Raw genomic sequence first — 26,173 nt, 5'->3', positions numbered from 1 at the left:
AAGTGCTACATGAACAGAAAGCTGTTGTTTAAAAGAAACTTCTAAGCATAAAAGATTCCTCCTCTAAGGAAAGCTCAACAGTGTCTTTAAGCAGGTTTCATTGTATCATGATGTTTTTGTTTGTTTTCTTCTTTTTATTCTTTATTACCGTTTGTATCTCTGTTCTCCCAGTTCATGTTCCCAGTCTTACAGTCTCTGAGATGTCTCTCTGTTTATTTTTCCAATCTGATCAGTCTCCTTACCTAGTCTCCCTACCCTGTCAAAAATAACACAGATCATGTCACTTCTCTTGTCAGAACTTCCAGTGACTTCACTTTTTCTTAGCTTATAAGCCTTACAAGGGCCTACAAGACTACATTTGCTGGCCCCACTATCACTCTGATCTCTCCTGTCCTTCATGATTGATGATTCTCCTTCTGCCACACTGGCCTCTTGGCTTTTTTGTGAACATACCATACAACTTCCCCTCAGGGCCTTTACGCAGCTGTTTCTTTCCACTAGAATACTGCTGTCTGCCTGGCTAATTCCCTCACGTCAACTTTTCATTCTGATGTTACTTTTTCAGTGAGGCCAATCCTTACCCCTCTATTTATAATTGCAGTTTGCCCTCCTGTCCACATATTCATTCCCTGTCCACCTTGCCTTGTGGGGTTTGTTTGTGTTTTTGTCTTCTCCCCCACAGGACCTAACGTAATTTACTTATTTATTATGTTGGTTTGTCAGTTTCTGTTAGCCTACACTAGAATATAAGCTCCTTGAGGACAGTAGTTTTGCTGTTTTATTTACTGCTGTGTTGCAAGCACCTGTAGTGCCTGGCACATACTAGGCAGTCACTAAATTGTTTTGTTTTGCTTTGTTTTTAATGGCTGAATTGCCATCTGATCTACTTTGGTAAAATTTCCATGCCCGTTCTGTCTTTTCTACTCTTTAATTCAGGTCTTTGTTACCTTTGCCTGGACTGGTAGTTTTCAAACTGATCTACTACTTTTTTTCAGTTCCTCACCTCAGACATTGTTCCCAGAGTTAGAGCTCTTGAAAATACATGCAGGAACAACACCTTTGCTATCATGCTACCTTCTACTCAAAAAACTCGGTGACTCTGCACTGCCTACCCAGAAATCAGAGATGCTGGAAAATGTTTCCTGCTTGCCTCTGGAGCCAGTTACCCCTGTGGTAATCTGCATTTTTGGCATGGTAGTCTACCTGCCAGACCCTAAACATACCTCTTGAGCTTCTGCTCAAGCACTGTTTGTCTTAAATGTTCTTCTCCTGGACTTTGTTGATGGGGTCCTATCTCTCTCTTAAGAACTGGCCAAAATGTCAACTCTTCCAGAAAGCTTTTCCAAGATAACGTTACTCCAGTTATTTCCGTGGCAGTTTGTTAGTACCTCTAATGAACCACTAATGGGTTGTCTCACGTCGGACTTACTTATGTATTATTAATATTTCTTTCCAGTAGACCTCTTAGAAGATCTTGGTTTATTGTGTTGCCCCAATCTTTTATAATATGCCAAGCATACTGTAAGAGATTGATAATTCATTTCCATTGAAATGAAAAGATAAAAAATGAGGATAGATGTAGTTAGAGCAACATACTTTTAGAAAACAGTGAAATCTGACTGAGTCACAATAGGCTTATGATTTACTATTGATCTTTACCTGGGGCAAGACATTTAACTTTTCTGAGCCCTCGCTTCTTTATCTTTGAAACGGGGAATAAAACTACCTGTTATACTGACCTCAGCTGGGTTGCTGTGAAGCACAAATTTGGTAATACAATTTAAAACATTTTGTAAATTATGTTTTCAAAACAGAATAGAAAGATCAGTGGAGGTGGTTTGAATTTCAGATTTAATTGCTAAGATTGTTCATTTAGTTTCCGTACAATTTTTAAAAGATTAATAAACACATTTTTGAAAAGGTTTGCTCTTGATCATCTTTCGTTATGGAATGTTTAGAAAAATAGTGTTGTAAGAGGTAGGAAAGTCTAGAACCAGAGCAGATTATTCTTTTGCAGATGAAAGGAAACCTGGCTAAGGCTTCAGTTTTAGAGAGCCTGATATAGATGAAGAGGAGCAAGCAGTGGGGGCAGTTTGGGTTTTTCCAGTTAAAATATATTATCCTTCTGTCTGAGGTTATTTAGGATTATCTTCATATCCTTGATATCTAGTAGTATTTCATTTATTCTGAATTGTGAATGAATGAAATGCTTTCTTAAAATAACTGAAGTTAACCAGATTAATGCTAAGTCTTTATCCTTCTTTTATTTATTTTTTAAAAAGATTTATTTTATTTTAGAAAGAGAGTGAGTGAGCATGAGTGGGTGGGGCAGAGGGAGAGGGAGAAAGAATCTCAAGCAGACTCTGCACTCAGTGTGGAAGCCGGTACAGGGCTCAATCTCATGACCTAAGATCATGACCTAAGCGAAAACCAAGAGTCAGACTGGGCCACCCAGGCGCCCCATCTTTATCCTTCTTTTATAAAAAGTGTTACATGATACATAAATCTTCTTCTCTGGCTTAGTAAACAGAAAAACCTCAGCAAACAGTTAATTAAACCTCAGTTTAACTGATTGACAGTTGTCATACTTATCAACATTTTGTACTACAGTCTCTTAATCTATTCCTTCTCCCCCTTATTTCACAGAGGATTTGTTTTAGTGTAGAAAAATAATTTATCCAGGTATAAATTAGATTAATGAATTAGGGCTGAAAGAAGCTGAGAGATAAAGCCCTGGGTAAGATTTGCATACCTCAGCATATATCCTGTGATGTCCTGCTGAAGGTGAGCCACCAAACAGGAAAAGCATGATTCACGTGATTCAGTGTCTAAAAGATATATATATACAAACCAATTGTTCAAGGGAAACACAGATAATTCTGGTTCTGAGGCCTGAGATAAAACTCTTCCATGAGCCTTCATGACAGAGGTACTACTGTGTGATAAAAATGTTTATTGCATGATACAGTGATATCTTTAGGAAATACTGTGACATTTGGTGTTTTGTCCAGTGCCAAATGGCCTGACACTATACTTATTTTTGGTGGGTATGTGTGTGTAAGACAGAATATGTTTATCCACAATGTAGGTACATGTGTCTGTGTGTAACCAGGTAACAATTTTCTACAATGGCATTTCCTAAATGAGTCTATTTGGTCATTTCTGCAACCTTTCTTCTTTGCCGCCAATTTTTTTTATTGTGTGATAGAGTATGAATGAAATTCCTAAGACTATAATGTCAAGTCTGTGTGAAAATAAACCACCTATGGTTTGTGTTTGGTTGGCTGTATGAGCAGAGCAGATAGTTGTCTACACCCCCTCCCCAGCAGAAACAGAAGGCTTCCTGAAAGCCTTCACTGTTTTTATTGAGCTGTCTGCAGTTTCACCAGTTTGAGATTTTTATATTTAACAGGCTTTTAAAAACATTTTAAAATCTTTTTAAAATACTGCTAGAAGGTTTAGGACTATGTTATTTTTCTGTTAGTGTGGATTCATCAGATTCTCTTCCTCTTAACACTTAGCCAAGACTAGTGGGGCTTTTGAAAAGAACGTAAAGTGAGAATAGAACAAGTAATAATTTTTGAAAATGGGACTTTACCACAGGGAGCTTTAGACATCTACAGGGTATTAATAAGGTCATAATGTGTTTGGAAAATAAAAGACTAAGATTCCAAAGAAGAAAAGGTGACAGCAAAGAAAAACTTATGCTACTTTGCAATGTTAGTGTATACCTTGACTTTGTGTTTTAGTATCTCAGAGTTATGTACCTAGGCTTTCTTAGAGCTGTTTTCAGTGGGTTTTTAGAGACTTTGTATTGTTAGTCTGACTTGACTTGTGAATAAGTAGCACATTGCTATAATTATATTTTTATTCTAATATTGTATTAAATCTTAATCTTAAAGCACTTTTCACAACTAAATTTTATTATTTATTTTTAACTTAATAGAGTGGAAGACGAAATGTTGATTTGGATTTGGCATCATCTCATAGAAAGAGAGGTAAGTGTTAAGAAATTAAAAATCTGGTTAAATGAAGTAGCTGTTTTCATTTCTGATGTATTTAGATATGATTGTCATTGAAGCATTATTGCAGAAGCAAATTTAGAAACATCTTATTGGAAGACTTAAAAGGAAGATCATTTTCTTTAAAATCTATACCCTTTTAAAATCTAGAAATGTCTAGGAGTTAATAATCTGTTTTGTTTCTCATTTGTCATGTGTTTTAACTTTGTAATAAGTCCTGTGGAACTCCAGAAGCAATGCTTTATATTATGGGGGGTTATGTACATGATTTGCCATGTTTTAGTTCACTGGTACAGTTGCCATAGTTTAAAAGGTGTTTCAGGGAGAACTCTCCTCCATTCACTCTCCCACGTACCCATGCACACTTTCAGGAAGTTTCCACTTGTTTTTGCTCTCTTTGCCTCGTAAGATAAAGCATGTAAGGCATGAACTTAGGATTTCTAGGGAGAAATTTTCCCATGAGGAACAATTTTAGAGTGTCATCAAGAGTTAAGCTTGTTTATTAGAAGCTCTATCTCAGTGAATAATATAGTTAACTCTTGGTTATATATACAGATGTGTGGAAAGGACAGCAGTTTCAGAGAATCTGAATTCAAGGAAAACTAAAAACTCTCCAAGTATTGTTCTCTATTAACTGGCACTTTTATTGAACCCATTTATACTGTGGTTGTGAAAATGTGAGATGTTCAGAGTTGGCACTAGTGGCAATTTTTTAGCCTGTGGGAAAATTTTTTTCCTGTGATACTAAGTCTTCTGTACTTCAAAAGGAAACCCTTCTCTTCATAGCTTCCTTGGTAGGATGTTAGGTTCCCCCCCATAGGAAAAAAACCAAGGAATGAGGAGAAGAAATGCACACACAGTTTTTTTCATTTTTGTGCTTATAACTTAGAAGAAGAAATGTTGGTACTTCTATAGAATAAAATATGACAATATTTTGTCCTTTAATTATAATTAGAATACAGAGAATGATTTTTCTGAAATATTAGGAATAATGACTAGAACTGGTGCTTTCTTTATTGGAAAGTCTTCAGAGACTGTAACTTACCTGTTGGGTTATAACATAGCTGCTGGGTTTCTAAAAAAATTACAAGGTATTTGTATATGAAAAAAATTAAATGATGTTTAGTATAACGTGCAGCATGTACTTTATTATTTTCTAATTCTTTGAAAATTGGCAGTTCACGTGCCATAATTAGCCAGAGAATTATTTTCCTTAACCACTTGACTTAGGAATTAAATTTTTGGTTAGCTCAGGTGAGCCCTGTTGCTAAAATTTCTGTTATGTTAATGAATGCGTATCATTTGGTGTTAGAGAGAAGATGGTTCCAAACTTACTGAGTAGCATAAGGGTTCCAGTCTATAGTGTAAGAGCCTCCTACTATACTAATTATATTTATATGTGATAGTCCATTAGCTAAAATTATTTTTTTCTCTCAAATCCTTATCTTGTTTATGGAAATATAAATGTGAGATTTAGTCTGTATTAGCCTTGACAGCATGTGGCAAACTAATATTTAGAATAAAACAGAAAGTGGTATCTTTATCTTTGAATTAAGCATAACCTAGAATTTGAGTGTAAATTACTTAGGAGGAATTACTCTAATACTTTAGAATTACTGCCCTAGAGTAACTACCTGTTCAGTTTTTTAAACTATTATCCTATAAGTAGATATGGAGTTTCTGTAGTTTTAGATCTAAGTAGATACAATTGAATTAAGCCATTAATCCAAATTTTATTTGTGGATAAACCACCTTCTCCAAAAAGCTCAAGGTAGTACCAAAAATCTAGTAACCTGTTGGAATTTAACTTTATTTTGTGGAAAACAGAAAAGCAAATATAGGACCTCATGGGAAGAATTTTTTTTAATTACCCACTTAGGAAATTATAATAGGGAGGCAAACTAGTTATATAAGTTTTCATGATATCACTTAATATGGTACCAATTTATCTTAGTAATCATTACATTTTAATGTTCCCAGAGAAAAAAATCTGCTGATGGCTTTGTTCCTAGGAATAGGTGACTAGAAAGTAGAAGTACTGTTTTAGGAAGGGAAGCAAAAATGAGTAGTTTTCAGTCTCATGAATCCTAGTGCTTGTGGATTAAACAATGAAAATGTACACTTAATAGTTTTATTATGGATTTCCTTCTTTAAAAGAAACAAACAATGCATTTAGGACAATATATTTTGAAAGGAATTTTTAAAGATCATGTATATTTAGTGACTACCTTCTGACCATGGTGGTTTTTTTGTTTTGTTTTGCTCTTAAATAATGGTAAAATAAGCTACCCTATTTTTTCCTTATTTATTGCCAATGTGGACCAGATGCCGTAAGCCTCAGTATGCTTATCTTCAATTGGGCAAATGAACCTACCAAGTCTGAGAACTGTTTGGGGCCATTTAGGTGTCCTGATTCTAACTTGAGCTATGAAGGACAAGCAGATGTCCAGCTAAGTGAGAATTCTTCTACATACTTGTTTACCCCTTTCCAATATTTTGAAGAGGAAATGTAAACTTTTTCCCTCACATAGCTTTTGTAATTATTAGTCTCAGTGGTCCTGAGTTATTAAAAACCTAATAAGAAAAATTAGAGAGAGATGAGTGTCTAATTTTGTCCCGTTTACTGAAATTAAATGGCTGTATCAATTAACAATTAATGGTTGTCTACACATTTCAGCTGCCCTTAATGTGCTTCCAAAGACTTACTTACTCCTCCTTGGGAGTGCCTAGTGCCTATAATTTCAGTATGTGGCATTGGAGATACTAGGATTCATGCTTTCATAGTTGGGCCAAGTAAGTGCATATAGGAAGGAGTAGAGCAAAGTGAGCAAATAAATTTAGCTCTGTCAACTTGCTGAGCTCTTTAGAGGCATGGAAGCTAAATTCTAAAACCAAAAAAAGTCATAAATTACTTTAAAAAGAGATAGGTGAAACATATTTCTGCTTAGCACTTCAGAGATAATATGACATTTGCGTTCTTTAAACACCTTTAAACTGCTTATATATGCCAGTCATTGTTCTGATCACGTAAAACATAGTAACACATTTAATTCTTATAGCAGCTTGTCAAAATTTTTGACAAACCCTGTTAAATGTGTTGGTATTTTGGTACTTTGATAAATACTTAGAAGACTTGCTATAGTTGTGTAGAACTGAGGTCATCCTTCACTGAAAGATACCTTTTTGCAGATACTTAACTTTAGTTTTCATAGTTAAGCTGAAGCTGATGCAGTGAAAAATGGTGGGGATACCAAAGCAACAATTTAAGAAGCAACATCAGGAATCTTCTTAGTTAAAATATTATATGGTTTGGTTTTTTATTCCCTAAGTCTTTAAATAAAGTGTTAGGGTTTTACAGCCATAATAATACTGGAAACATTTATCAGCATGTGTGTTTCGTGGTATGACATGTATGGGTGAAATGCTGTTGTAACTATGCATTTCAAATTAGATTATATAAAGAAGAGCAAATGTAAATGTTGTCTCCTGTATCAAATTTCTCCTTTTGTCTTCTGATTCTTGTGTGGTAGTGTATTTACTCCTTTTTGGCCAGTTGAGCCCCAGAAAAAAGAAGAGCTTCAAGCAAGTACATGATGGCATGTTTAATTTTTTTCCCCTTTTAGCTTGCCTACATATTTTATGATTTATAAAGTATGTATTGCAGCTCTGCCATGTTCATTTTGAAAATTCCATTTAAGAACCAAAGTTGTAAGGACAAGTAAACAATCTCAAAATTTTCCTGGACTTTATATTTTCTTTTTATAGTAGATGACTCTGAATTAATACTGAGAACTGGACTTAGTCACAATTACTCTATAGAAGCTTTTGTTGTACTTTTCAGACACAGTATTTCCTATATTCAGATTAAACAAAGTCGAACAAACCAAAGTTATCAGGTTGTTACAAGTTTTTTAAAGACTAAGAGTTCTTTCATCTCTCATTTCCATAATGTTTTTGTTTTAAAGTATTTTTTATGTCAGCCTAAATATTTGGGTTACAGTTATTTTATTTATTTATCCTAATGCTTTCATATCGTGTTTTTCTTGTTCTTTCTTTTAGTCATACAAAATTTTGTTTGGGTCTTATACCTAATAAATTGCGTCTTTTACATTGGGGTCAGCAAACTATGCCTAGTGAGCCAAGTTTGGTCTGCTACCTTTTTTTGTAAATAAGGTTTTCTTGGAACACAGCCACACACTCATTTGTTTATATATTGTCTATGGCCGCTTTCCTACTACAACAGCAAAGTTGAGTGGTTGTAGCACAGACCTTTATGACCCAGAAAAACCTAAAATATTTACTGTCTGACTCTTTATACAAAAACTTTAGCCCCTGCTTTAATTTACAGAGAGGATTTGAATGGGTTACCTACCCAATCCTAGAACATTTTGGGGTATATTAAAGCAATTCACTCTTTGTATATTCTTCACAGTTGGACCTTTGTGTAGGCAGGCAATTGACATTTCCATGGACTAGTGACTCATGATGTTGACTAGTAACAGGAATATGTAAGATCACATCCCTCCCATAAAATTAAGGAATTAGTGTTATTAATTTAACAGATCAATTTTTTGAGTCTCTGTTTCCTCAATTGGAAATTGAGGACTACATAATCTTCAAGGTCCCTTTTACTTCTGTGGTTCTAACACTAGCTCATTGCACAGTAATTTGTAAGTATTGGAAAACAGAAGAACTTTTTATTATGAAATTTTATTATTGAACAAAGAAGTTCAATGCAAGAGCCAGAAACTATCATTTGTAAGTTAAGGCTATATCCAGATTCTGAATTTAGGGTGCTTAAGGAAATGGAAAATGATTATTTCTTTTTTTTTTTTAAATTAGCTTCTGCTTTATTCTTTAAATATCATTTTTAATTTAATACATTATCCATCCTTGACATTATTCTTTGGATTTTTTACTCTTTTCTATTTTATGTGAAAAAATACTCAGCTATACAATTTGGGGAATTTTTCAGATTGATTATTTTTTATGCTCAGTAAAACTGAAAATTCAGCATTTTTTAATCTTAAGAATTCTTGCTGAAACATGGAAGGCAGATAAACCATATATTCGTTGCCATTTTAAATTATTCTAGTAGAATGCTTATAAATTATTTCAGTTGCTTTATAATATTAGCTGAATTTCTACATCTAATTTTGAAGTCCTAGGGTTTTACTGACACCAGTGTAGTAATTCAGAAATAAGTTAAGCAGTAAATATTGTATTAATTTGTTTTCTCTGTGGGCATTAGTGTTTAAGTAGTTCTCTTCCCAAATCTTTTCATCTTGTTATGCAACAAATATAATTTTTGGAATGCATATTTTATTGGGTACCTTAAGATGCATTCCTAATAGAGAACTTTGGTATATTCACGTGATAGGACATTATATAGCATTCATACAAATGAACTATGGCGACATGCATAATGTGAGTGAAAATTGGCAGTATTATATTGATGGAAGAGAGTATGCCCAAAAAATTTACATAAAATGATATTTTTTTATAAAGTCAAAACCTCCTAAAACTAAACATTCTTTGTCTTGGGAATGAATACATATAAGATAAAACAATATTTAGCATTAATAAAAGCAAAGGAATGATAAACCCAGGTTAGGGATAATGACAACCATAGCTAGGAGGAGATAGGGAGAGATGGCTTGGAGGAGGAACAGATAGGTAGATATAAGTTACTATCAATTTTCTAGTTCTTGTGTTCACATTTTTTATAAATAAATACAGAAGCAGGCCATGCATGGACCAATGATGAGAGTATATCATGAGCCAAGGATTATGATTAATCTAATTCATGTACCTGAGATCAATTAAATTAAAAAAGACAAGGCTTGTAAGAACTGGACATTTACATATTTATTTAAAGCTAATATTGGCATGTGACTTGGACAGTTGTTGAGTTCAAACATATTAACATATTTGTTGTCTAATGTTTTTGTCTATTTAGTCGAGAAAATGCCCACTGGCAAAAACTAATGGTATTATATCTAGCAACTATTGTGACATCACTTGGTAATTTTAAATAGATATCATTTACAGTAAATCTCATATATTCTTGTCTGTGAAACTTTGCTTCCTCTATATAGGAGTTTCACAACCTGAAGTAAATATGCACATGACACAGTGAAAGTGTTCCTTATATTAATGAAACCCAAAGGGTGATGTTTATGTCTCCTTTTTGTGTAAGTTTACTTGCCCTTCTATATTCATTTTTTTTGGTAATGTTTCATTGTAAATATGTAGACTCTTTGCTCAGTCTTAACTTACTCTTTGCAAAAATAACGTTAAATCAGATGAAGTCCTATTACTATTAGGTCTTACCAGCAGTGTCCCAAATGTCAAGTTCTTTTTTGTTCATAAATGGTGGTCTGGTTTAATACTGCAGAGCATTTTAAGCTAAGCATTTTGAGAGCAGCTTCTGCCTTTCTTTTTCTTGTGGCAGCGTGTTGCTAAAGCGCTTACAGAGACACTGATACATCAAACAGGGCTTTCCCTTTATTTTCTTACATTGCTCTACTTTTTGTTTGTTTGTTGTTTTTTACCAAAGCATTTTGCTCAGATTCACTTAATGCATGCATGTATTCAAACATGAGTGTCCATTTCTCACCAGTTGGTATGGTAGCAGCACCCAGCCCTCGTCTAGTTTCAGAATGTATGCTCTGCTTGGTTGTCATTGATACCTGTTTGTTCTGTTTGTGTGTAGGTCCTTTGCACAGTCAGTTGGAATCCCTGAGTGACTCTTGGGCTCGCCTGAAACATAGCAGAGACTGGTTATGCAACTCCTCTTACTCCTTCGAGTCTGATTTTGATCTGACCAAGTCTTTGGGAATTCATACTTTGATTGAAAATGTTGTGAGCTTTGTGAGTGGAGACGTGGGGAATGCCCCAGGTTTTAAGGAACCGGAGGAAAGTATGTCTACAAGTCCCCAGGCCTCCATCATCGCGATGGAGCAGCAGCAGTTAAGGGCAGAAGTAAGTCTTTGATAATTTACTCCTCGTGAGGCACTATGGAAACCCAAATCACCGAATGCACAGTGTAGGAAAAACTTTTCCTTTTCTTCTACTCCTTCCCTCTCTCTTTCTTCCGCCTCCACTTTTTGATGTCACTCTTATAACTAAAACAGCATAATATTTTGTTTGAAGTGGACAAAAGTACATTTTTAATTGCCATCTCTTGGAACAAGATACTTTAATCATAAGTCTTTCCTTGTCTCTTAGAAACCAGAGTGAGACTGGCTGGTGAGCATACAGATCGGCTTCCTGGAGCCTCCAGTTTTGACCCATTTGTCTCCATTTAAAAAGGGCTAGATTGCAGAAACCTTCATAGAGACATGCTGAAATCCTTACTTTAAAATGATGTTTCAGATAATGTCATTAACAAAATTATGTGAAAAAAAGATCAAATAGTTGTATTCAGAGTTACCTCTTGGGTTATTAAAATAGTGTATGAACATAGCTAATCACGGCTTGCTGCTTTTCTACTTGATATTAATGTTTAGGAGACATAAAGTTACTTTTGTAGTTTGTTAGAGCTTTTCTCTATTTTAGCAATGTTTGGTAAATAATCTAAATGTGTACTAGGAAATGATAAATATCTCCAATATATTAATATAAAGTTAAGCATCTTTTATTATTATACAGAAATATTTGTCATTAAATTATTTTGAAAAATATAAGAAAATAAAAAGGGCTAGATTAGAACACCACAGTAATAATGATAAATGCTAAAATTAGCAAAACTTCAAGGAGACATAAGATGTCTTCATAGCCTCAAAGTATCTCCCTCAAAATATTTATAATTATTCTGGTTTTAACATATACACTGCTTTTTTTTTAAAGATTTTATTTATTTATTTGAGAGAGAGCGCACGCACACAAGCACGGGGGAGGGGCAGAGGGAGAGGGAAAAGCAGACTCCCTGGAGCAGGGAGCCGGATGTGGGGCTCTGTCCCAGGGCGAGCCGAAGGCAGACGTTAACCAGACTGAGCCACCCAGGCACCCCTGTACACAAATCCTTTAATACTCTTCCTTCCAGGAGGTAGAGCTTAATTCCCCTTTTTTTCCAAGTAAGCTGGACTTAGTGGCTTGAGGCTTACAGAGTATAAAAAGGGGGAAAAAATGAGTAATTTTACATTGCAGAAACCTGGTGGACATTACCTTAGCCAAGTGATCAAGATTAACATCATCAATAATAAGTTATGGTGTTATCATACATCTCTGAAAATAATGTGATGAGAAGAGGACTTTATGGTATTTTCCCCCAAATCCATAACTCTAGTCCAATTATGAGAAAACATCAGGCAAACCAAACTGAGGGACATTCTATAAAATACATGAACTGCTCTTCCAAAAGAAAAATGGAAACTGTCACAGACTTAAAAAGGAGACTAAGGAAACATGACAGTTAAATGCAACAGGCTATCTGGGATTGGATCTTGGAACAGAAAAGGGACATTATGGGAAAACTGGTGAAATCCAAATAAAATCTATGGCTTAGTTATAGTGTTGTACCAGTGTTCATTTCGTAGTTTTGATAAATGTACCATAGTTACCTAAGATGATAACATTAGTAAAAGGTAGGGGGAAGGCATACAGCAACCATCTGTACCATCTTTCAGCTGTTCTGTGCAAGTATTAGATGTATAATTATTTCAAAATAAAAAGTTTATTAAAAAAAAGGATAGGCTGATTGGCCACAGTGGTGGGTATTGTCTTCCTAGGGAAGATAGAGCCCGATGTTCAGGAGAATCACAGAGAAACCTTTCAGAAATACTTTTTCTAGTTCTTGAATTAAACAGTATGCATTCTATATAACTTCATTATATCATAGTACCTTACGGTTTTGAAACCTTCACATATTTATTCTCATGAGCATCACAATAGCCATGTGAGTAAGTTAAAGTACTACAGTATTGGCCTCTTTTGACACATGAAGAAACTGAGATTCAGGAAGTTAAATGAGTTTCCCAAGGCCACACAGTAGGTGGAAGAGTCTGGCCTTGAAATTAGGTCTCTTTTACTTAAATCTATTTTCCCTGTTGTCCTGTGTAGCCTCTTTTATACCGAAGTATGCTTATAGAGTTTTTAGAAATATTTTGATTTTAAAAAGTCATAGTAATAAAATAAATGTTTAATAGAATAGATGTCTAAGAAATGTCAGAGCTTTCTGTGTGCTAAGTGATATATTATCTGTGTTGGAATTCCGTTGTATCTCAGTTCAGTGAAAGAATCCAGACTCTAAAATATATTTATTTTACTTTTCTCAAGCTTCGTTTAGAAGCACTTCACCAGATCCTCGTTCTCTTGTCTGGGATGGAGGAAAAAGGTAGCATCTCTGTGGCAGGAAGCAGGTCAAGCTCAGGCTTCCAGTCATCCACACTGCTCACATCTGTGAGGCTGCAGTTTCTAGCAGGGTGTTTTGGTTTAGGCACTGTGGGACATGTAGGAGCCAAAGGAGAGAGTGGCCGATTGCATCACTATCAGGTGGGTAATGGATCTGTTGTGTGAGGATGACACCCTGCAGTACATTTAGATTATAAATAAATAAGCATATATATACATGTGTGTGTGTGTGTGAGTGAGTGTGTGTGTGAGTGTGTGTGTATATATATATTTTACAAAATCAAGTTTAATAATGCTAAATGTTCTGGTGTTTAAGATTGAGGTTTAAAAGTATAAAGACTTTTAAATGACTCTTAAAGATATCTCATTGGTTTAGTTTCCTGAGTAATAGTAGTATAGTTGGGATCAGGTGAGCCATTTTTACTGTTATTCTTTTAGATTCTTTGCTGGCTCAGTTTTCTTAATCCTTAGCCAAATTGGATAGAGATAGATCTAATTTGGGATAGGGATTGGTGTTTGCGAGGATGGATTTCAAGAATTTACATTTGCACTTGATCACTTTACCTAGTTTCTCTGATGGCTTGAAAAAAATTTTTTTAGGTGTTGTCTTTATGTCTTCCATATTTAGAGAAGAAAAATTGCTTTGTGGGAAAGGAGAAAGATTATATAGAATCAAGAATTGTCAAGCATTTAAGTATAAACTTATTATAAAACTTTTATATACTGAAATATACTGAATAATTAAAAATCACCATAAGGCTTTATCATAGAGTGGGATAAAATGTTACTACTTTTATTTGGGTAGGAGGTGTTATTGTTACTAATAGAAAAAGTAAATCTTTATATATAATTCAGGATGGGATCAGAGCGGCTAAAAGAAATATTCAGATTGAAATCCAGGTGGCCGTGCATAAGATTTATCAACAATTGTCTGCTACCCTAGAGAGAGCTCTGCAAGCAAACAAGCATCACATTGGTGAGTAACTGCCCCTGCAAATACAAGATGCAAGTTATATTTTAGCTAGATACTTGAGGTGTTCTATATCTTGTTTTAACATTAGTAGGTCAATTTACAGGTGGAGAATAAATATTTGAAAATGTAATAGTGTTCCACATTACTATTTATATTTTGGAATATGATTTATTTTAGTAAATGCTTTGTTGACTTCAAAGAAAATTCTCAGTTGTCTTTCTTTTTTCTTTCTTTTCTAGAAGCCCAGCAACGTCTCCTCTTGGTTACAGTTTTTGCCCTGAGTGTTCACTATCAACCAGTGGATGTTTCTCTGGCAATTTCCACTGGTCTGCTAAACGTATTGTCGCAGTTATGTGGCACAGACACCATGCTAGGACAGCCTCTGCAGTTGTTGCCAAAGACAGGTGTTTCCCAGCTTAGCACAGCTTTAAAAGTGGCTAGTACAAGATTGCTGCAGATTCTAGCCATCACTACAGGGTGAGCATTTTAGATGTCTTGGTGGAACTATATGGGACCTAGTCTTTTCACATTTTAGTAATTTCCATTTCCCTCTAATCTCCTTTATGTGTTTGAGCACAAACAATTGCCCAGCTGTGTTATTACCATTGTTCTTTTCCTGTTACTTCATGTAGGACTTATGCTGATAAACTGAGCCCCAAAGTAGTTCAGTCCTTGTTGGACCTACTCTGTAGTCAGTTGAAGAATTTGTTATCCCAAGCTGGTGTCCTACTTATGGCCTCTTTTGGAGAAGGGGAAGGAGAAGAGGGTGAAGAAGAAGAAAAAAAAGTTGACTCCAGTGGAGAAACTGAGAAAAAAGACTTCAGAGGTAGCATAAACCCTTTTCTTTGTCATTATTCACAAGCATTTATTGAGTCCTCATTGTGTAAATATCATTAGAATCTAGACTTCTTTCTGTTGTGAGGAGTGAAGGAATTTTTTGAAAGAATTTTTATTCATTTATAAACCCCTTTTCTCTCCAAGTATGTATGATTTAGATGAGCTTCTGACCGAACCTCCTCTCCTTAGAGTCAGTTAACCTTGATGCAGTGACCGTACTGCTTCCTCTCTAGATTCAGCTTCTCGTTGGCTGTCCCGGGTCTAGAGTCTAGAGGTTCTAGGTGACTGATTCTCCCAGGTTATGTCTTAGCATTTGATCTTGACAGCCCATCTTTAATCATAGTCTTGGCTTAAGTGTTCCCCCAGGACCAAGGGTTTTCATATTTGGGAACTAGGTTAGAATTAGAATAGCTGAACTTCTTGCTAGGCTGTTATGTTTCCTGGTCACTAAAAAACTTATTGTATTTGTCATATATTTCGTTGCTATATAATATGAGCATCTGATCATAGCTTTAAAAAACTATATTGAACATTGTATTTCGGTAGAATTTAAACCCTGAACAGCAGAAGTGCTACCTTTGTCTCCTACATAATTAAGGAATAAAAGTTTAAAATTGGTCATTTATTTAAAAAGTTTTTGCAGAACTACCATGTCTTATTACTGTAATAAACTCTGGGAGCCCTTAAAATCCTCTCTGTTAAAATCCTTTAATAATGTTAAAATTAGATAAAGTAATATTTAAATAATATTGTGTAGATAGGTGAGTGGATAGAGGAAATACCCTGTGGATACAAAAATGATAAAACATTGTCTCTGTCCTCAGGAATCTTCAGGGTAATGAGAAAGGCAGACATGCCAACAAATAATTACAGTGTAATACAAGAAGCTCAGAAGAAAGAGCTAAATTTCTTAAGTCAGAATCTAGAGGATGGATGAGTCTGATTAAGGACCAGTTTTTGGTTTCAGAGGCTGAACCTGTGGCAAATTCCTTCTCCCTGTTCATATGGAGAGTATGGTACTTAGGCAAAGAGCATGGGCAGACTCACAGGGGGTAAAATACACACAAGCTTTTAATGCCACCTCCTGTTTTCCTGAGATCCAGTGAGGAATACAAGGTGGTTAAGGTAATAGTTTCTCACCATTCTGTGCTGAATACTGCACATATGGACGGCAAGGAAGACGTAATAGAGTTACTTCTCAACCTGTAGGTTCCCAGGAAAACTGGGCCCTTCCATATCCAGTAAAGAAAGAAACAGTTCTTCCATGAGTGAACTCGGCAGGTGTAACAGCAGACTGAATCCACATAGGTCATCCTAGAGAGAATGTTGTTGTACTCTCTCTATTCATGGGGATGGCTGGGAGTGAGACTGATTCTGGTCACATGCAGTGGCCAGCTTTTAATAACCCCACAAACTCTCTAAAATACTTAACTGAAAGTAAGGTGTACCTTTCATTTCAAACATAGTATTGTTACTGAAACAAACTGAATCACCAAGGTGTATCAACCAGCTTTATATTTAAGGTCTCCAGACTTCAGTTAATTTAATTAATTTAGTGTCTTGTTACAGAGATACTTGCTGGGAGTGAGGATGGGGGGTAGAATGGAGGCCTCATGAGAAAAGAGATTTTCCCAAGGATCTCTACCCAGAGAGAAGGCCACATAGAAGAGGTAGCTTTTGAACTGGATTTTGAAGGAATGGTTGGAGTGATATGTGGGTACCCAGGGTAGGTTAATAATTTATATTCTTTAAACTGATATTATAAAAATATTTGCTTATTAGCATTTAAGCAAAGAAGAGTTAGAGTACCATGTAGAGGAAGTGTAGCAAAGGAGTACAATGGTCTCTAATTGTTGCCAGCGTTCTAGTTCTGTCATAGACATGCACACCCATTTCAGCAGAACAGAAGTCCTCCAGTTATGATGAGATGTCTGTGAAGGTAGATTCCTGGCCATCTAAGTGTGGCCCTTGGTACGGGGGTCTCCCTCTAAAGTGACTTGTCTGTGTATTCCTTAATTTGACATGCCAGGATCTCCCTGAAAGGAGTGCTGTGTATACCTGCCTTCAGATTGTTAGGATTTTGTATGTTTTTGTGCCTCTTAGAGATTGACATTCTGGGCAACTGCCTCACTGGCATCCTTCCTCCCCTTGACTCTTGAGTGGGACTTTGCCAGGCTGAGAGGGTATGAAAGGTGTTGGATGATGATAGAACATGGTGTATTACATGAAGAGCAGATAGTTCTCTGGTCTCAAAATGCACAGTGGGAGAGGGAATCTATGAGGGGGCTGAGAGTCTGGTACTGATGCTGGTGGAAAAACTGGGAAGATTGGTTAGGGCACGTTTGTATGAAAGATCTTTATACATGGAGTTAGTGCTCAGGCAAATCAGATTCAGGCCTAGAAGTTTGTTTCCTTATAGAATCTGAAAGCACAAAGGGGTTTTTAGAGATGTGATTCTTAATTTGATTGGGCTGGGGGATCATGGACTTTTTGAAAATGTGATCCACGTTGTGAACTCTTTTATTAATCAAATACACAATTTTCATACAATTTTAAGGGGGTTCACAGACCATTTCCTTCAGATTCTACCTGGTAAAACTCTAGACTTGGATAGAGAACTGTTGTTTTTCAGAATAGCAGTAAAAAAGAAAATGCACAAAACCAAATACACATACTTTATTCTAGCAACCTCACTGTTGTACACAAATGTAAAAAATGTTTTAAGCTTGGCATTATTTTCTGACCTTTCCCCATTCTGTTCTTTAAGTTTTAAAAATTTAGCAGCTAATTGACAACTTAAATTTTGAATTAAGTTTGGGCATCCTGCATCTAAATGCAAGTTACTTGATAAGACATTTTCCTGTTGATTTTTGGTTGTAATGTGAACTTGTCTTTTCCCTCTTCAGCTGCTCTTAGGAAACAACATGCAGCCGAACTGCATCTGGGGGATTTTTTAGTTTTTCTTCGCAGAGTTGTATCTTCAAAAGCAATTCAATCAAAAATGGCTTCCCCAAAATGGACAGAAGTGCTTCTAAATATAGCATCTCAGAAGTGTTCTTCAGGTATATGATCTTTGCCTTGTGTTAGAGTATTTTTATACATCACATGTATTTTATTCAGAATAGTGCCGGACTTGAACAACATTGGATATTTGACCTTGATTTCAAGACTTCTTTTTTCTAAATACTTGATCAAAAGAAAAATCTACTTTCAGAAGTAAAAATTGATAGGAAATAATAGAAAGTAGCACCAGACTAGATTATGGATGTAATCTAAAGAACTTGACGGTATTTGTTTGGATTACCATAATAAAAATAAGCAGAGAACATACTGTTTAAAATGATAATTTGGCACAGATTTTGACATCACTTCTTGATTATCAAAGTGCAGATCTCATTTGTCCATTTTCTCTTTATAATATGATTTCTGTTGTCTTGATTATAACTTCTGATTGTGTGCTATCTATGAAAGTTGTATGTAATAAGCTCACCTCCCAGTTCTTAGACTAGAAGTTTGGTCTGCTTGCATGGATTACTGTCAGTCCTTTCCTAGTCTTTTTTTTCAATTGTGGTAAAATATACATAAAATTTACAGTGATATAAAATAAAATCTACAGTTTTAACTATTTAAGCATTACAATTCAGTGACATTCAGTACATTCGTAGTGTTATTCAACCATCCCTACTCTCCGTTTCCAGAACTTTTTCATCAATCCCCAGTCTTTCTTAAATATGCTAAAACATCATTTAATTTTCTATGGTACCATGTTATTTTATATGTATGCATTCTCAATATACTTTGCTAGTTTTTCTTAACTAGTATAACTTAAAACAGCTTTTTTTCTCTCATTTAATAAGGTGAGGCTTATATTGATTAATGTCTTAGAGCATAAAGAAAAAAATCAGATATTCATTTATTTTTAATTGGTTTTGTTGTGGTAGAAGGTATAAAAAAGAGCATCATTATTCTGCCTCTACCTTTGCTTACTTTAGAAAAGTACAAACTGTTTATTTGCCATTAATCCTAACAATCTCTGGGAGGCAGTCAGGGCATGGATGGAGAAGAAGCCATGAAAGGCTATGATAAGCCTGAGCTTTAGAGATTAACAGATCTATTTAAAATTCTACCTCTGCTGAACTATGGTCACCTTACTTCACTTCTCTCAGCCTCGGTTTCCTCATCAGTGAAACGGGTAGGATTTGTGAAGATCAGTAGAGTTAATGTGTATGAAATGCATAACATAGTAGTACTTGGCACAGTAGTTATTATAGTGCTATTCCCTTTATATATACATAAAAATCCTCCCCCCCCCCCCCGGTCCCCCTGCGCACATGGGCGCTCTCTCTCTTTTTCTCTTTCTCTAAAATAAATCAATGAATCTTAAAAAAAAGGGGGGGTGCTTGAGTGGCACAGTCAGTTAAGCATCCCACTCTTGGTTTCGGCTCAGGTCATGATCTCAGGGTTGTGAGATTAAGCCCCCCCCCGTTGGGCTCCGCACTCAGTGAGGAGTCTGCTTTAAGATTGTGTCTCCGCCTCTCTCTTTGCCCCTGCCCTCATGTGCGTGCCCTCTCTCTTTCCCTCTCTCTCTAACAAATAAATCTTACATATACATAAAAACTGAGATATAAACATGAATATTCATGTACATTGGGTATGGGATGAGTCCAGAATTCTTGTGATAATAGGTTAAAGTGTAGTCCATTCCAACCATAAATGGTTAATGAGCCTCAGATATTTTTATTCAAGAAGTTCATTTACACTTTGAATGTAAGTCACACTGATAATAAGAAAATGTCTCTTCCCCCCTCCCAGGTGTTCCTCTAGTTGGTAACCTAAGAACGAGGCTCCTTGCACTTCACGTCCTTGAGGCTGTGCTACCAGCTTGTGAATCTGGTGTAGAAGATGATCAAATGGCTCAGGTTTCTATTCTTTAAATATTTTTCACATGTGTAATATAATTCACCCAAAATCTAAATTATAGTCTCTGCAGTGGTAAATGTGTCATTAATTCAGTAGCAAAACTTCTGCTTCTGAGATTGCTTTATTATTTCATTTCCAAGCAAGGAGAAAGAAATTAAGCTTATGGGTGTGAGGAGTAGGGGGATAGTGAATACTTGGAAGGTCAGAAGGAAAGGAAAATCTGTGGAATTTCTTACTAGGTTTGGGCCTCTAGAGAGAGAAATATGTGTGGTTGCGTGGCCTTATCAGAGGTCCATATAGTGAGGAAACATGGAGGGCCATGGAACCCACTAGAAAGTGGGTTAATGATCCTTCTAAAAAAAGATGTTTAACTTACAGACACCCAAAGTAGCTTGTACATTGTTATAATCAAATTTCACATTTGACTTAATATTACAGTTACATGACTTATTTTTTCTAAAATTACTTAAAATTATCTTTTACAAATTTCATCATTCTTATTCTTTCAATAAATAGGTTGTTGAACGCCTCTTTTCCCTTCTGTCGGACTGTATGTGGGAGACACCCATTGCTCAGGCCAAACATGCTATTCAGATAAAGGAAAAAGAACAAGAAATAAAGTCACAGGTAAGTGATTCTTCCAAAAAGGTATTTTTAGACAGCACAAATGACTATCCTGTCTCCTGTCTCTGGACTCCTTCTCCTCTGAGGGACTTTGTTCTATCAGTTATTCCATATTCCTTCTGCACTTTCTCCTTCTCCACTGGTTCCTTTTTCTCAACTTATAAACATCTCTCATTCCTACCCTCCCCAAAATCCTTTTTTTTACCCAAGAAGCCGCCCATGTCTTCTCACTTGTCCTTCACTGCTAAGCTTCTCAGAAGAGTAATTTTATACATATTTATAAGCCACTCCTTAGTTCTCATGTTCTCTTCAATTCAATTGTTGCTCTTCCATCAAAACACTGAAATTAAATGACAAAAGTAAGTGCTAATTGCTAAATGTAGGATGCGCTTTTTTGTCTACATCTTACTTGATCTCAGGAAACTCTAGCTTCTGTTGTTTTCAAAATACTGCCTTCTCCTACATCTCCATTCCTCTGCCAATCCTTGGTTCCCTCTAGAGGCATTTCTTCTTTGGTGCCACGTTCTCCTTCCCTCCATTCCAAACTCTGTTATCCCCCAGAGTTCCAGTCTTACCTTTTCCAGCCGTCTGGAATATATCTGGAACCATTTTCACCTATATGCAGTGTCTTCCAAACTTAAATGCCAGCCCAGGTGTCTCCCCATCAAACTTTTTTACTTTTTTCCCTGTCCATTTTTTAATTGGTGACACCACCATTCACATAGCATTCCAAACCTGTGTTCTTGGGAATTCTGATTCTCCTAATGTCACCCCATCCATGTAGTCACTAGGCCTCATTGATTTTACTTCCTAAATCGTTCTTAAATCCATTTATGTAGCTACCTTAATCTTTCTCTTGGTTTTCATGGGCCCACACTTTCTCTGGTTTTCCTTCTATCTCAGTACAATGGCTTCTTCTCATTCTCTTTTATTAGTTCTTCCTCTTCTGTTTAAGTGTTGGAGTATCCCAAGGCTTGGTCCCAAGACCCCTTCTTTTTTCAACCATCATCCCCGCTTCTTCGTCACTTCTTCAGAGTTCCCTTTCCTGATCCTAAATCTAGAGTTAGTTGTCACATACTCTGTTACATCATTTGCTTTAATTTTGACATAGCACATACCTGATATTTTTTTGTTTATGTATCTTTTGTTTCTACCTTCTAAAGTGTAAGTTCTAAATAGTTTTAAATATATTATTTAATTACATATATAATATAAATATATTAGAAATATATATTTAAAACTATATGTGTTTTTATTTTATATATATTATGAATGTATAAAATATATTTTTTTACATTTTATATATATAAACATTTTATTATTTATACATATAAAAGTTCTATGAGAGCAGAGACCTTACCTATCTAATATACTGCTGAATATATAGGACCTGGTATAATGTCTTGCACATAGTAGATGCTTAATAAATACTCATTGAGTGAATTAATAAATTGAAATCCTCACTGTTTTTTACCTGAACTCTTGCAGTAATCTTCCAATTGATCTCTCTGCCTTCATCCTGTATACCCCTGGTAAAACAATGTTTGTAAAGCATTGATCTGATTAGAGATCCTCTATATAAATTTGTGTAAGCACTCCCTATTGTCTGTAAAGTTCAAACTTTAAATGGCATTCAGGGCCTTCCATGATTTTGTTCTTCTTCTCTTTCTAGCCTCCTTTTCTGCCATTCTCATCCTCCAGACATTCCACACTGCTTGCAATTAGTATAAATCACTGAACTCTGTTGTACCTCCATGCCTTGGCACAATGCTCTACTTATACTTACTGCCCTAAATGCCTTTCTCTTCTTTGATCAGCTGCCAAGTGCCTTCTTATTATTTAGGACTCAGCTCAGAAGATATCCTCTTTTGAATACTTTCCTTATCCTTCCCAAGCATGTTTAGACACTTACACCTTTATGTTTCTGCTATACTGGTCATGTAACTTCTGTTATTCTCTCACAATACTGGTGTTATTTATTTCTCTGGCCCCTAATTGGACCTAAGCTTTATGCAGAGGCCATGCTGTATTTATCATTGTGTTCCCATTGCCTGCACAGTACCTGGTACATAGTAGATATTTAATAAATATTTGTGGACTCAAACTAAGGAGTCTTAGAATATATATTAACTGAGATCTGGATTATCCCAAAGTACTGACGCAGCTTCCTTTTTGGTAGAAGCAGGGAGAGTTGGAGGAAGAAGATGAGAATCTTCCTATACAAGAAGTATCATTTGACCCAGAGAAAGCTCAGTGTTGCCTAGTTGAGAATGGACAGATTTTAACTCATGGCAGTGGAGGAAAAGGATATGGATTGGCATCAACTGGAGTAACTTCTGGGTGCTATCAGTGGAAGGTACGTAGAATTCTAAGTAGTTTTTAACATTTTGTCTTTTAGTCCTTTTCTCCCCAGGTTCTTACAAAAAAATGTATGAAAGACTTTTAAAAAATCATATATAGGGGCACTTTGTTGTCTCAGTTGGTAGAGCATGTGCTTCTTGATCTCAGGGTTGTGAGTTCAAGCCCCATGTTGTGTGTGGAGCCTACTTAAAAAAAAAAAATCATCATGTAAATGTTTTATCTTTATGTAAGATGTTAACAAAAATGGCACTGAATGAAGATATACAAGAAATCTATTATTTTTGTAACTGTTATAAATTCTTCTCAGGTTATCTCAAAAATTTTTTAAATGAACAGTTAAAAAATGTTGATAATCCCTCTTATGAGGGGTCACAGAGATCATACCCAGCCATGAAAATACAGTAATCTGTGTGATGTTTCTGCCTAGGAAAGCCCATGAGAGACTAAGTGCCCAAGATTTTTTTGGGTGCTGGTCACATACCCTCTGCCTTGATATACACTAAAATTTTAGTCCCAGAGGGAAAGGAGGTGTTAATGCTAAATGATACTGTTGTATAAAACTTAGCCCAGGCACAATGAGCCACCCTTATCAGTTAGGGAAAGTTTTTTATCGGTGAAGGAAACTGTTTACCAGTCTAGTTCCAAATTTCAGACAGGGTCCAACACTGCAAGCAGGACTTTTCTAAGGATGGCAGTCTCTGCTATATTAATTCCTTTTTGGCATAGTCCACCCCCTTGGCCCTTGGCCACCGTCTCTTTACAGTAAAATTATCAGTAGGACCCTAGGCAGCAGGGTGAGACCAACTTGTACTATTGAGGGGGTCCTAGACTTAGCTAGTTAAAACAAATCCCATTAACCGTAAAGGCCTGTCATAAAAAGCCATGTGGATTTGCCCTTAAGTTTTTGTATTAACTGGCTTAGGCATCATTTCAGCACAGCACAACTCTGGCCAGTCCAGGGCTTAGGTAGTGTCATGTTAGGGTGCACACACAAGAAATACAATTCTAGAAGGCATACGTGCTATCCTTGGAAACGAAGAGTTTATGATTGTTAGGATACCCCTGATCATGATGTACAGTATTAAGCAGAACAAGTTAACAGGGCCCCAACGTGACCTTCCACCAGGGGTACCTCCCACCCTCTGCTCCCAGTGCAGTTTGAATAATTTAGAGTCAGTGGGACTCAGGGACTGCCTAAAGGCAGTCAGTTAAATGGTTTTACTTGTCTGTGATACCAATTTATTTGCCTCAAGAGCATGATGACATCTAGAGGTGTGCTGTGGAATATGCAGGAGCTAGGGCCAGTCCCTGTTTTTCATAGTCTGTCAGTTATGATGGGAGGCTCAGCAGTCAGGTTGAATTTGAAGTACTCACAGCAGCCTTGAAGACAACATGGATTTTTTTTTTTCCCCCTAAGAGAAACAGTTTTGAAAAACAAAGATCGTTAATGCCGTCCCCACTCCTCCACACTTCCCAAGGGTCTGGGTTTTGTGTTTTTTTTTCCTCCCTTATACTGAAATCATAGGTCCCATTTAGTAATTATAACTTCGGATTTTTTCAGTCATGTTTTTATCTTCATTTAGACCTTTTGTACAGAAGGGTTGGGTGCAAGGACAAAAGAATTTTCACACAAAACCATTTTCATACAACTTAACCAGAACAGTTAGTCAGGAAGTTGATCAGGACAAAAATCCCAGTTAAAAATTTTTTTTCAAAAGGTTTAAAAACCTCTTAACTCTTTTATCCTAATCATTTATCTAGTGAGCAGCCTAGAAAAGATCAATCTCTTTCTGGAAGAAATTCTTTTAATAAAAGGCCTTACTTAGATGTGTCTATCAGAAGAAAGATGAGACATGGAGAGTCAAGCTATCAGTCTGTTGTTGTAAACTGCAAGTAATCCAAAAAGCTGAACATAATATAAGCCAACAGTAGTGGGATGTCCCCAAGAAGAGGTTGAAGGTCCAATCGATTAAGAGTGGATGGCAAGGTCATACTCCCTGTGGTATGCCTTCCTCCAACTACATCATTAGAGGAGTGAAATCAGTTTCTGTGTCAGAAATATGGAGCCAGTTAGCTCAGATTTAGATGGTTCCATCAGAGAACAAGCCCTTTCCTAGGGGCATCTGCAAGTGACCCAGACAGTCCAGCCAGAATCTATGAGGTTTTCAGAGTTTGTGGCCCCACAGAGGAGTCCTAAATCTGCAACACTCCCAAAATTTGAGTTTTGTTCTTTGGGCCAGTTCCTGTTTTTGAATTGAGCACAGCTCATGTTGGGTTGAAATAGCCCATGGCAGACAGTATCGCGTTTTAGCTTGGAGTCAGGTCCAGGCAATTAGAATCTATAAATTCAGGATTCTAAACTTTTTTGGCATCAGTGAAGCCTAGAGGTTGTCAGACCAAACTGCTGTGTTTCAAATCCAAGTGACAAGCAAGGCTTTTCTAGGCTCTTTTTGCCTTGTCAGTCTCCGAGTCCAAATTTAGCCAGTCAAAAATACGCACTTTAGGCTAGAAAATCATTAGCCTCTAAAAGTCAGACATCAGATTTTACTGATGAACTGAATGGCAAGTGAAAACTACTTTTTAAAACTCTGAAAATATATCTGTGTATCTCTGGAGATTATCACTCTTTATATATTGTCTCCCTTTTTTCAGAGGCTCCAGTAAGCAAAAATCATAGCAAAAAATCATCAGTTATGGAAGCTTTTTTGTTTCTGATACTCAAAAGAGATTAAATTTACCCTCTGGTGGCAAAAAAAAAGGAAGTTGTGTCTCCCTAACAATTTTTCCTTTGTAGCTTTCACTGATCAGGATGATCCCTTAGCATTTATGAAGTTACAAGCCTGTAATATTTTACATCAGTTTTATTACACATCTAGATGAAATAGCCACAAAACAAAGCTGGTTTTTTTTTTTTTTTAATTTAAAATTTGGGGCACCTGGATGGCTCAGTCGTTAGGCATCTGCCTTCGGCTCAGGTCATGATCCCAGGGTCCTGGGATTGAGCCTCACATTGGGCTCCCTGCTTGGCAGGAAGCCTGCTTCTCCCTCCACTCCCCCTACTTGTGTTCCCTCTCTCGCCGTC

General features: G+C 36.2%; 1 protein-coding gene across 15 annotated transcripts in view; it reads left to right on the top strand.

Moving 5' to 3' along the window:
* HERC1 (HECT and RLD domain containing E3 ubiquitin protein ligase family member 1) overlaps positions 1-26,173 on the top strand; it is a 188,049-nt gene that overhangs the window by 93,725 nt on the left and 68,151 nt on the right. For 10 of the 15 annotated variants that reach the window (XM_032417640.1, XM_032417641.1, XM_032417642.1 and 7 more), the window contains 12 exons: positions 3,947-3,998; positions 6,348-6,476; positions 7,553-7,618; positions 10,738-11,006; positions 13,302-13,517; positions 14,232-14,352; positions 14,589-14,826; positions 14,982-15,175; positions 18,093-18,248; positions 19,999-20,105; positions 20,623-20,733; positions 22,910-23,086. In XM_032417640.1, the coding sequence (XP_032273531.1) occupies positions 3,947-3,998; positions 6,348-6,476; positions 7,553-7,618; positions 10,738-11,006; positions 13,302-13,517; positions 14,232-14,352; positions 14,589-14,826; positions 14,982-15,175; positions 18,093-18,248; positions 19,999-20,105; positions 20,623-20,733; positions 22,910-23,086 (1,836 nt within the window). The remainder of the gene's footprint in view (positions 1-3,946; positions 3,999-6,347; positions 6,477-7,552; positions 7,619-10,737; positions 11,007-13,301; positions 13,518-14,231; positions 14,353-14,588; positions 14,827-14,981; positions 15,176-18,092; positions 18,249-19,998; positions 20,106-20,622; positions 20,734-22,909; positions 23,087-26,173) is intronic. The other 5 variants (XM_032417652.1, XM_032417651.1, XM_032417643.1 and 2 more) reach the window with 4 other exon arrangements.

This window comes from Phoca vitulina, unplaced genomic scaffold (genome assembly GCF_004348235.1).
Source record: "Phoca vitulina isolate PV1807 unplaced genomic scaffold, GSC_HSeal_1.0 scaffold20, whole genome shotgun sequence".
Taxonomy (NCBI): domain Eukaryota; kingdom Metazoa; phylum Chordata; class Mammalia; order Carnivora; family Phocidae; genus Phoca; species Phoca vitulina.
Note: the sequence above shows the minus strand (reverse complement) of the source record. Positions and strands in the feature narration are given on the sequence as shown.